Source organism: Natrix helvetica (genome assembly GCF_964273705.1).
Source record: "Natrix helvetica genome assembly, chromosome: 2".
Classification (NCBI taxonomy): domain Eukaryota; kingdom Metazoa; phylum Chordata; class Lepidosauria; order Squamata; family Natricidae; genus Natrix; species Natrix helvetica.
In genome coordinates this window covers 282,096,519-282,109,699 of record NC_138552.1, presented here as the reverse complement: position 1 = coordinate 282,109,699, position 13,181 = coordinate 282,096,519, and the positions used below count along the sequence as shown (strand labels likewise).

The window sequence follows — 13,181 nt, the reverse complement described above, 5'->3', positions numbered from 1 at the left end:
GTTCTCTGCCCTAATGACCAGCTGAGTAGGCGTGGCTCGGTGGTCATGTGACTGGGTGGGCATGGCCAACTCAACGCCACTCATGTTGATGGGTGTTCACCTTAACTGTTGCAATGTAATAAGGGTTAACTAGAGAGGCAGTTTCTATAAGCAGGGCAAGAAAGATTACCGTGTTTTTCGGAGTACAAGACGCACATTTTTTCCTCAAAAAAAGAGGCTGAAAATCTGGGTGCGTCTTATACATCAAATACAGCATTTTTTGCCTCCCGAGGCCCCACCCCCTTCACCAAAATAGCCGTGCATAGCCTTATGAAGGCTTTCAGAGAGCTCATGGGGGCTGGGGAGGGCAGAAATGAGCAAAAAATGGGTCTTTTTGCCCCCCCAAACCCCAGCAGCACTCTATAAGCCTCCATAAGACTATGCATGCAATTTTTTGGACAAAAAATGGGCCCGTTTTCAGGAATAACGTGCCGTTTTTTGCTCTTTTTTGCCCCCCCCCCCCCCGAGCACTCTGCAAGCCTCCCCAAGGCTATTCATGCCTTTTATTTGAAAAAGAAAACGGGCCTGTTTTCATGAAAAATGGGCTGTTTTGGGGAGGTTTGCAGAGTGCAAAAACTTTTTTTTTCCTTTCGGAAAGCTCTTTAGTTAGAGTGATTGATGAGAATTACGTTGCTCAAGTGCTGTGCCAGCAGAAACAAGTCTTAGGTGCTGCAAGTTGTTAGATTTCCTTCTCCAGCACATGGCTAGATACACCTGGAAAAATCTACTATCTCTCTCTCCCTACCTACCTACTGTATTTCTCTCTCTCTCTCTCTATCCCCCTACCTACCTACTCACACTCTCTCTCTTCCTACCTACCTACCTACTGTATTTCTCTCTCTCTCTCCCTCTATCTACCTACCTACCTACCTACTCTCTCTCTCTCCCTACCTACCTACTGTATTTCTCTCTCTCTCTCTCCCCCTACCTACCTACCTACCTACTCTCTCTCTCTCTCCCTACCTACCTACTGTATTTCTCTCTCTCCCCCTCTACCTACCTACCTACTGTTTTTTTTTAAATTTGCCTCTTAAAACCTTGGTGTGTCTTATACTCCAGTGCGTCTTATACTCCGAAAAACGGTAGGTTAGAAACAACACCAGAATGTTTCCTTCCTTCCTTCCTTACAGAATTAGCCCTGTAAAATGGGAAAAAAACAAAATGAGATTTCTTCCAACAACCGATTCTCCGAACTGCTCAAAAAAGTTAACAATCAGTTATCCCAAATAGGTGCGAACTGGCTGAATCCCACCACTTCATTAATTCCTGCAAATGGAGTAACTCTCATTTTGGAAGAGTTCAGGGAAGGGAAAGCCTCCCTTGATCCAAGCATGACTCCTGGAGACCAGAAATACATCTAAGACGCTCTCTTGATGCCAAGAGTGAACCTGCATATACATCATCAAGATGATTGTGCTTCTTTTTCACCGGTGGTAATTCACAGACAAACAACTACAGTGGTCCAACCTCAAGAAATAACAGAATAGAATAACAGAATAGGAAGAGACCTTGAAGGTCTTCTGGCCCAATCCCCTGCCTCAAGCAGGAGACCCTACAGCATTTCAGAGAAATAGTTATTCAATCTCTGACGAACTACTACAGCACACCAATAACCAGAATAGAAATCATACCCAAGACAGCAGAGGTAGTAGTACTTTCACAGAAAACACTCCAAAAGTTTGACTTCCTACCTGCCGGAGCCCTTTTAAGAACTTCTTCCGTTTCCTGAGATGTTGACAAAGGCTGAGGTCATTCTCCCGATCGGAACCGTAGTGGTGATGGTGATGGTGGAAGTGGTGATAGTGCAGCCGACTCTTTTTTAGGTGGTAGGGCAACCCATTAGCAAGCACTTCTCGTTTCTTCTTTGCTAAGGGATCTCGATGCTTGTTGGCAAGGTCAGGTGGCTTCACCACGACATCTTTCTGTTTACAACCAGGAAGAAGAAGAAGAAGAAATGGTCATAAAAATATTTTCACATAGTGACTGGAAGTCCCAAAGATGCTTTTTCAGGAGGCAACTGGACTTTCTTTCTTTGTTTTATTTTTCTTTTGAAGATGTTTCGCTTCTCATCCAAGAAGCTTCTTCAGCTCTGACAGGATAGTGGGCTTCTTCAGAGTTGAAGAAGCTTCTTGGATGAGAAGTGAAATGTCTTCAAAAGAAAAAAAACCAAAGAAAGCCCAGCTGCCTCCTGAGAAAGCACCTTTGGAACAACCATTACCTGGATGACTGAGAATCTCTACAGACTTATAATGTACTGCATCCACTTTTGGTCACACACTATAAAAAAGATGTTGAGACTCTAGAAAAAATGCAGAGAAAAGTAACCAGGATGATTAGGAGGATGGAGACTAAAACATATGAAGAACGGTTACAGGTACTGGGCATGGCTAGTCTAGTGAAGGGAAGGACCAGGGGAGACATGATAGCAGTCTTCCAATATTTGGGGGGCTGCCACAGAGAGGAGGGGGTCAAGCTATTTTCCAAAGCACCCGAAGGCCAGACAAAACTGACCAAGGAGAGATTCAACCTAGAAATAAGGAGGAACTTTCTGACAGTGAGAACAATCAACCAATGGAATAGAAGTTGCCTTCAGAAATTGTGGGAGCTTCATCACTGGAGGCTTTCAAGAAGAAACTGGACTGCCATCTGTCAGAAATGGTGTAAGGTCTCCTTTACAAGCAGGGGTTGGACTGGATGACCTATAAGGTCTCTTCCAATTCTGTTAATCTATCTGACTGGAAGTGCCATTTTGTGGAATTCAATGAAGCAGCCCGAGGCTCTCTCTTTAATGCCTTATAAAAAACCAACAGGGTTGGATGTCTCTAGGTGTCTATGGGGACAGTGACCCATAGAGCTGACACCGATAGCACAATCTGTGATGGTGCAGTGGTTAGAATGCAGTAGTGCAGGCTACTTCTGCTACCTGCTGGTTGCCTATAGTTCAATTATCACTGGCTCAAGGCTGACTCAGTCTTCCATCCTTCTAAAGAGGGTAAAAGGATGATTCAGATTGTTGGGGGCAATATGCTCTGACCACTTAGAGGGCTGTAAAGCACTGTGAAGTGGTATATAAGTCTAAGTGCTACTGCTATTGATATTTGTAAGGCGACACTTCCTGATGGAAGGGTATTGGGGCATACCAACCATGCTGGTTCTGGTAGGGCAAGCAGAAACTAGCAGAGATGGTCCTACAAGTATCCTGATCCCGTGTCATATAGTTGGCAAACACAAGAAATCAGGAAGCAAGGAGGTTTGAATGACTGCAGGTTGATTGCATGCTAACACTCTCTACAAGAATCCGAACTACTAACAGTCAAGGCAAATTGGTGGCGGATAAGAATCCACAGAATTCAAAGTGGGCTGAACTTAGAACTCTTGTGGGCACAAAGGGACTCAATTTCGATGATGCACTTGACCTCTCCCTTGGCCTCAGCCTGTTCATCTCCTACATCAGGACTTTAGAAGTAACAGCCATCACCTTGAATTGCACCAGAAACCTATTTGGCGTCACAACGCCATGTTGGGTTAACAGGAAGCACCCAAAACTGACTGCACCACACTGCATTCTGAACCAGATGCAGTTCCTGAATGCTCTTGAATGGCAGCCCTATATACTTTATATCCCATTGGAGTAATCCAGCCAAGAGGTGACTAAGACACGGCTTTCTCTGCATATGGCTCACTAATCCCAAAACAGGCACAATTAGCACACAGGACAACGTGTACAAAGGCCCTTATAACCATGGACATCACTCATTCTTCAAGTCAGTCTCACCTATAGAATAGGATGAGAGGTGTTGCATCTTGATAAACACACACACACCACACCACACCACATTTTGTTCAACTCTAATGCATCTCGGTTTAAGTTAGATGGACCGTTCAATGCTCTGACTCAGTGATTGTGTTCATGTGACATGTTTAACCAGGTGAAAGATATATTTGTGCAAACTGCTATATTTCACACGCTTAGCTGATGTGCTCTGGTTGATGTGCTTTCGTTGCCTAGAGTGTTGTGAGAAACTCAATCTATTTAGTTAAAGATTTTGAATATTGGGCAAAGCTAGTATATTGTCTAAAAGTAGAAAATAGGTTAATTGAGCATGATATGCAAACTCGGCCTTCTTGATTCATTAGACAGAAGCATGAAATCTGGACATTTAAATTTATCTTTAGAGGAATTGCCATGGCTAAGTGAAAAAAATGCTTTGCATACAGAAAATCCTAAAAATCAATCCTGAACAGACAGACCTGCCTGCCTGCCTGCCTGCCCGCCCGTCTATGCGTCTATGCGTCTATGCGTCTATCCGTCTATGCGTCTATCCGTCTATCCATCCATCCATCCATCCATCCATCCATCCATCCATCCATCCATCTATCTATCTATCTATCTATCATCTCTAACTACCTACCTTGTCAGCTGGAAAACCAAATAAAAGCAGTGACATACTTATCTTACTATTTATCACAGAAATTGTCTGTCTGTCTGTCTGTCTGTCTGTCTGTCTGTCTGTCTGTCTGTCTGTCTGTCTCTATCTATCTATCTATCTATCTATCTATCTATCTATCTATCTATCATCTGTGTTTATCTATCTGTCAGTCTATCTCACAGGAAGAGAGCGCAATAAATAGCAAGATAGGTAGGTAACCTATTTTCCTATTTATCACTCTGCCCATCCATCCATCCATCCATCCATCCATCTATTTATCTATCTATCTATCTATGGCATAGTGCTGCTTAAGATAGATTCCTATGTTTTAGTTTAAGTCCCACACATTAGCCTTTGAGTTACAAACATTTCATTTAGCAGCCATTCAAAGTTACAACACCACTAAAAAGTGTGACTTACAACCAGTCCTCGCACTTATGAACACCTGCAGACATACGATCGCAATTGGCATGCTTGGTAAACTGGCATGCATTTACAACAATTGCAGCATTCCAGAGTTGTGTGAACACCATTTGTTGCCTTTCCAACAAATACGACAATAGATGGTAGCTTTCTATGTTCCTATTTGTTCTGCAACAAGCGGCTTTAATTTACCACCAAAGGCAAATGTTTTCAGTTGAATAATGTGTGTATTTCAGATTGGAATCAGTCTCTTCCTCCATTCACCGCCTGGCAAAGTTTCTAAAACCCTGTGCAGGCATTCAGCAGAAGAGAAGGGAAGCACCACGATCAATAGAGATGATTACAGAGTGAATAGAGGATTAAACATTAGATTTATCCCCACGGTGGACTGAATTAAATGTTCTCTGATAACCTACAAGATACACTGCCAATACCCTTAATTCACAATCTATGCTTTCAGCAGTTACTTAACCAGGATATAAAGGCTGGTTAAGCAGAACAGTTAAGCGGGGGGGGGACCTGAATATTTTTACATGATGGAAGAGAATGAGAAAGAGTGAGAGAATTTCTTTCAGCATTGACTAAACCACTCAGGATTTGTATTTGCAGTAATAGGGAAGATAAGAACCTGTTAAGAATACTGGGGAAGTTAATGAGAGTTTTCAATGGCCATTGATTTATCAGAATTGGCATAACGGTCTCTGCTGCGCTGCCCATGTAGTGGTGAATTAAGATTGTTAGCACCTGGCTTTGGAGGGAGGTGCAAAACTATACAATCCCTTCTCCATGGGGTCCTTGGTGCTCTCTGAGCTTGGTTGTTTTCTTGCAGACATTTCATTATCCAACTGGGTACCATCATCAATGTTAGAAGGAAGTGGGGTTATTACAGGGGTGAAATGCTACCAGTTTGGGCCAGTATGCCTGAACCGGTAGCAATAAAATGCTTTAAAAAAGTTTTTTAAAAAGTTCTGACAATCAGCTGTGCATTTATATTCTAGTAAATCTAAATTACGCAGCACGGCTGTTCCTCCCCCTCACTGTTCTACTTACCATATTTTTCTGAGTATAAGACGCTTCGGAGTATAAGACGCACCTTAGTTTTTGGGGAGGAAAATAAGAAAAAAAATCTGCCTCTGCCTACCAGCATTCATGGTATTCATCTGGCTAGCGTCCTGTCAGTGTGTGAGAGAGTTGAGGGCTGTTTGGAAACAAGCAGTATTTGCTGTGTGAGCAACAAGGAAGGAGACAGCAAGGAGCCTGGGCGTGGCTTGTTCTATACTAACGCTGCACGCTGTGCTGATATCTGAAACTAAAACTGAAAGTGAAACTTCTCTCCTCTGCTGAACTACCACTTTGTAAAACCGGCTTTTGGCATTGTATATTTACTTCATGTGTTATATTATACATAAAGAGAAATTATGGAATCCTGCTGAATCAGTTACTTGTGTGTGCTTTCTGGATGTGATTGCTACTGCAAACTCTGAGACACGTCCTTGCAGCAAATAGCAAACAGCCAGGTCAGCTTCAGCACATTATTGCAGCCTGATTCAGTCTGAGCAGCTGATTGGTGGGTAGATCAGCCTGCTGTGGTGCAGGAGGCCGAGTAGGCCATGGCCACCATGGCCACACCCACCCAGCAATCAGACAGAGAACCAGTTGCTAAAATTTTTCAATCCCATCCCTGGCTCCACCCCTGTGTGTGTTTCCTGTATAGTGACCATTCATTCAGGAATGTTTCGAACTTGCTATGGCACTGAATGAGGGAATTTACAGCTGTTCCTCATGGTTGTGGACAACACAGCAACCCTGTGGTTATGTAATTACAATCTGGGCACTTGACAACCAGCTCACAGTTACAATGAATGTAGCATCCTTTGATCACATGGCCACCATTTGTTTGTGACTTGGCTGTTGTGACTTCTGGAAAGCTGTACCACTAAGGAAGCTGGGAGATTGCAAATGGCACATCAGCATGATACTTTGCCACTAAATGGGATCTGCTTAAGAACGGCAACAAGAGCCATGGAAAGTACCATTGTCATTTGACATGGCCATTGACTCTCTTAGCAATGTAGTTTCTGCTTCCAATTACCATCATTAAAGGACGAGTATCTGCATGTACAAAGGAGATGGAGATTTGATTTTAGATAACACACCTGCCATTTTACAGATTTTGAGACCGCTGCCCTCTTCCCTGGAGTAGCTTCTATGTATTTATTATTTATTAGATTTTTTTATCCTGTCTTTATTATAAGTAACTCAAGGTGGCGAACATACATAACACTCCCTCCTTCTCCCGTTTTCCCTACAACAACCCTTTGAGGTTGGGCTAAGAAACTGTAACCGGCCCAAAGTCACCCAGCTGGCTTTCATGCCCAATGCAATGCAATGCAATGCAATGCAATGCAATACAATACAATACAATGGTAAGAGTTGGAAGAGACCTTGGAGGTCTTCTAGTCCAACCCCCTGCCTAGGCAGGAAACCCTATACCGTTTCAGACAGATGGCTATCCAACATCTTCTTAAAGACTTCCAGTGTTGGGGCATTCACAACTTCTGGAGGCAACTTCTGTCCCACTGATTCATTGTTCTAACTGTCAGGAAGTTTCTCCTCAGTTCTAAGTTGCTTCTCTCCTTGATTAGTTTCCCACATTAGTGGGAATTAGATTAATGTGGGACTAGAACTCACAGTCTCCTGGTTTCTAAACCTGCACCTTAACCGCTAAAGCCAAAGTAGCTCTGTAAGATAATATAATGCATGAAAATTTCTTCAATTTTTATTTAAAGGTGGACTGCAAAACCATTCTACTAAGCAGATGGTAAACCAGAATATAGTTATAATGATTTAATGACGAGGATGATAAATGTATTTTACTCTCACTTATAGATACGAGTGGAGATCTTTAAGCTAATGGCTGTTATTGAACCCGAAAGTCTATGATTGCCACACCTTTGGCTGGATATTAGCTCAGTGCTCAGCCATTGGAGCCTCTATGCTAACATTTTGCTGCTTAGTTACAAAAGAGATGGAAAAGGGACTCTTTCCCCCTCTTTCTTTATTCTATTTCCCCCCCAGCTGATCAGCCTAAGAATAAACTGAATACAAGCACTATTTGGAAAGGCAACATTATGTGCTCTTAGTAGTAGATTAATGAATGTAATTATCTCCCATTGTGGAAGTACATGCTGCAAACCTTGCAATTTATAGAGCACTATAAAGTTCTAATGTGTTTTTATGTCCTAAGCCGCTTAACCATAATCTAATGTATTTTGTGCCCAGCCTTCTCCTTAAGTGGTTTCCCAGCTCTATGGGGAAGATAAATCCTTCCCAACCCCTGGTCATTTTCGCCTGAATGTGAAACAACTGGAAATGCCAAAATTTTCAGTCAGGCATTAGAAAGCAAAACGAATCCTGGAACCCAAACACTGCCTTTGCGGATAATTAATTCCACTAATTGAATTGGCTACGTTTATAGTCTTTTCTTTAAAGTTGGAATGCAATATACATTAAAAAAAACAACAACCCAGAACGGGCTTTAATCCCATCATTGTGGATGTCATATTGACTCTTTGACCTCACCTGTGAATAATCATGTCTAGTAAATAATGATGGTAAGGAAGAAGCTTGGTACAGGGTCATTTGTGTTTAACCTTTCCAGCGGTCCTTGGTTAACAGTGGTAATTTGGAGTGGAATTTCTGCCGCTAAGGGGAGGGAATCGTGAAGTGTGGCATCACATTGCTCTGGCCCGCCGGAGGCCACCAAATTCGGACAATGAGGAGGTTGGGGAGGAACATGGACCAGTCCTGGAGTCTGGGGAAGGATCTGACGAGGGCTCTGCGTTGCAGGCAGAGATGGGGCCAGGGTTGTCTGACAGTTATCAGCTACCTTTGAAATCAGATATCAGTGAGGCAGACGAAAAACTGGAGCCTGTTTCCAGTGTGTGCATGTGCAGAGTTGCCAGACGAAGGGAACAGTTAAGGAACAAGGGTCGACTTGGGAGTAAGGCCACAGGTGGATGGTGAAGGGCCCCTCCCAGAGGGGAGTAAAAGAGGAGCAAGAGTGGAGTTTGCAGGAGACAATGGGTTCATTCTTGTCTTCTTGCAAAGAATTGCGGCGTCTGAAAGATATCGGCCTGGCCACTCTCCAAGCCTGATAAAAGTCGGTAATTGTGAACTATCTTGAAAGACTGTGGACCAGGACTTTGCTGGAGAGGAATTCACTGTAAATTAAATAAAAGGGGTTTATCGGGACGAGGACTCAGCTTCGTGCTGCTGGGGAAGTCTAAGCAGGAACAGACATGGGACCGACGATGGAGTAGGGTACCCCCTGCATACCCCGAGGAAGGAAAAAACCATCTCCCCAAAGTTCTCCTCAAACGCGGCAGGACGCCATCTTGAGCATGCATAGTGAAGAAGCCTGTGCGGCAGAGACCCAAAGACCAGCTGGCCGGCAGGAGGCTGGGCTGAGGCGACGGCTGGTGTGCCTGCAGAGAGGACTCTGTGTGCCACCTGTGGCATGCAGGCCTTAGATTTGCTACCACGGCCCTTGAGAACCCACATGCCCATGTAACAGTGAATAACTGCACCTGATATTTTGCTAATTTGCATTACAAGGGAACAGAAAACAAGAGATGTAATAAAAATCCAGATCCGGATTAGAACTGAAAAATTAAATTACTTTTTCATGGCTCTTTGTAGTCATTTGACATTTCATATAATCCAGATATATCTGAGTAGGAAGAGATGATATGGGTCACCTGGTCCAACACCTCCGGGTATCATTGTGTAGCAAGGTAGCGTAAAGAGGACGCCCAGTTGAGCGAAAAGATTTTCTCCCGACCACCGAAAAAGAGATAGGCTCGCACCAATCTATAATCGAAGAAAATAAATCTCTGCTCATTGCAAGGCAGCCATCAAAGGCACTCCTACACGAAGCCTGTTGGTGGTGCAGCCCCCAAAGCTTATAAATTTGATTTGGAAATTGTGAACGGTATCAAGAGAGACGCTCCACTTTATTACAAGCCACAGGGGCATAATTTCTCAAGGTCTTGGCCAAAAGGGACTTATTTCCTAGGTGTTCTCCACTTAAAAGTATTTCTACTGTCATATAAAGTAAGAACAGCCTGCCTCCTCTTCTATGCCAGCATCCACGTTTTCCATTAACCTCTTCCAGAACTGCTTTGGTCCACACCAGATCTTTTCCCTCACTCTTTTACAAATCAGTGATAGGCAATAAGGTGAAGGCAGAGAAAAGTGAGGAATAAAATAAACACTTTTAACCTTTCTTTCTTAAATTGTCTCTTCCCCAGCTAACCTGAGAAAGGGCTCCAAATATTTTCCCAGCAAATAAATATGCAGTACTAGCTGGATACCCGTGCTTCATGACGAAACTATATGATTGGGCAATGCAGGAGAAATCCGGTTCACTCCAGTTCAATTTGTTGGCTCAGTGGTGGTCAGTGATTGAAACACATATGGGAATATCGCTCTCGCTGCCTTGACTCTGAAAGCAGTTCCATAGGTGGAAGGCATAGACATTTTGGTGACGTTTAGTACTGTAAGGAGCCCCAGACCGCTCCTGAGTAAAGGAGTGGAACGTCTGCCAGTTTGAACTGAGGTAACGGAATGTGAGGCAACTGGTAGTTGGAACAGAGTTCTTTTCAGGTGGGGAGGGGGAGTAGAACTTCTTAGCTCTGCTGCATTCCTCGCCCTTTCATCTATTGAAGTCCCTTGTAAAAAAAACCTCGTGAGTTGAACTCATGGGTTTTTTTTTTACAAGGAGATTCACTGGACAAAAGGGTGAGGAATGCAATGGACCTGGAAAGGTAAGAGGCACGCCTCGCTTCTCCCCCCGCCACCTGCCATCCCTCACTAAAGGGACAGCGGGGGAGGGAACCAGGCAGGCTGCCTTTACCATTGGGGTGAGATGGGTGGTGTTGGGCCGCGAGGCAGGCCTCTTACCTTTCCAGGTCCATCGCGTTCCTCGCCATTGTGTCCAGGGAACCCCCTGGTAAAAAAAAACCTTCTCGCGAATTCAAGAAGTTTGATTTAACTCGCAAGAAGGGTTTTTTTAATCAGCGGCTTCCCTGAACACAATGGCGAGGAACGCGATGGGGCTGGAAAGGTAAAAGGCCCGCCTCGCTTCTCACCTGCCCCAGAAAATAATAAGCCCTCCCCTATAATAAACCCAAGGCCATATTTCGTGGGGCAAAAGAAAATGAGACCTATCTTATTTTCGGGGAAACACAGTGTATGTATGTATGTATGTATGTATGTATGTATGTATGTATGTATGTATGTATGTTTGTTTGTTTGTATGTATGTATGTATGTATGTATGTATTTTTGCATATATATATATATATATATATATATATATATATATATATATATACACATATATACATACATACACACATACATACATACATACATACATACATACATACATACATACTATATGTTATGTACCCTTTGAAAGCAGAACTCGGAGGCAGATAGATTCCTCAAAGAACATATTTATTGAATGTGTCTTATCGGCACAGCCGATGAAAACCAACTCTGAAAATTCCCATGGTTTTCATCTAATTAAAAGAGTAAAACTCCCCCCTTCCCAGGTGTCACCAGTAACATTGTCCAATGAATGCATCTAGCAGGCTCCTCTGCTCCTTCACCAGCCATCTGTTACGATGACCTTGGTTCCCACAGGAAACCGTTTTATTTTGACTGTTAGCCAGGCCATCCCCCACTCCTTTCTCAGGCTTCAAGTTCAACTATGAGGCAGCACAAGATGGCTTCGACCAGGTTCACTTCCCAGTTGACAGCAAACCTTACTTTCCCCATTGACCTAGCTTGTTGGGGAAAATGGCAAATGGCAGTCAAAGACCCGGGATGTTGCAACCTTTGTAAATATATGCCAATTGCCAAATGCCTGTATTTGGATCATGTGATAGTGGGGATTCTGCAATACTTGCAAGTGTGAGGACTGGTCACAGGGCACCTTTTTCAGTGCTGCCATAACTTTTGAAAGAATGCTAAATGGATGGTTGTAAGCCAAGGACTATCTGTACATAATATGTAAATTTGTGGTGGTGGGGGGATGGAGCTGCTTCATGGATAATTGCTTAGGCAAGGTTCAAAGACACTTCCTACAAATAATTTACAAACTACAATTTTACAAAAATTTACAGACCACAATTGAGCCAAAAAGTTCTGTTCCTAAGTGAGACAGTTGTTAAAGGAGTTTTGCTCCATTTTAGGATCATTCTTGCCACCGTTGTTAAGTGAATCATTGCCGCTGTTATATTAGTAACATGGCTATTAAGTGAATCTGGCTTCTTCATTGACTTAGCTTGGTCAGAAGGTCTCAAAAGATGACCAGATGATCCCAGGACACTACAATGGCCATAAATACATGTCAATTGTCAAGTGTTCATGACTTGTGACCAAATGCTACAATGGTTGTAAGTGTGAACAACAGTCGTAAGTCATTTTTTCCAGTGCTGGCGTAACTTCAAACAGTCACTAAAACGAATGGTTGTAAATTGTGTACCATGGACAGCCAAGAAAACAAATAGATGAATTATGAAACTAATTCAGAGTGTTCATTCAAGATACCAAATGACAAGGCTCACATTATTACATTATGGACATTTATCCAAAGACTTATAAGGTAAAGGTTCCCCTCGCACATATGTGCTAGTCATTCTCGACTCTAGGGGGCAGTGCTCATCTCTATTTCAAAGCCGAAGAGCCATCACTGTCCGAAGACGTCTCTGTGATCACGGGACTGGCATGACTAAACGCCAAAGGCGCATGGAACGCTGTTACCTTCCCACCAAAGGTGGTCCCTATTTTTCTACTTGCATTTTTACGTGCTTTTGGAACTGCTAGGTTGGCAGAAGCTGGGACAAGTAACGGGAGCTCACTCCATTACGCGGCGCTAGGGATTCGAACTGCCGAACTGCCGACCTTCTGATCAACAAGGTCAGCGTCTTAGCCACTGAGCCACCCCTTCCCCATATCCTATATCCAAAGACTTGGCAAAGTTTTTATTGCTGGAAAAGATGGCAAAAAAGGAGAAGGGGATGACCAGGAACAAGGTGAATTGACTTGATTATAATGGTGAGGGTGAGTTCCTGCTGTGTTCAGAAAGAGCCCCGTGCAGCTGTGGGTTAAAAGAGAAATTGTATACCTCTATTTAAAACAGTGCATGCCTCCACCCTCACAAAAACCTTTTATTTCCACATTTTGTCACAGCCTCCCAGACACCTCCTGACAACACTTT

General features: G+C 43.3%; 1 protein-coding gene across 1 annotated transcript in view; it reads right to left on the bottom strand.

Moving 5' to 3' along the window:
• The window catches only part of AUTS2 (activator of transcription and developmental regulator AUTS2), a gene marked incomplete at its 5' end in the record, with an annotated part of 1,133,928 nt that overhangs the window by 893,645 nt on the left and 227,102 nt on the right, over window positions 1-13,181 (bottom strand). The window contains one exon of the mRNA XM_081941406.1: window positions 1,731-1,961. Within this exon, the coding sequence (XP_081797532.1) occupies window positions 1,731-1,961 (231 nt within the window). The remainder of the gene's footprint in view (window positions 1-1,730; window positions 1,962-13,181) is intronic.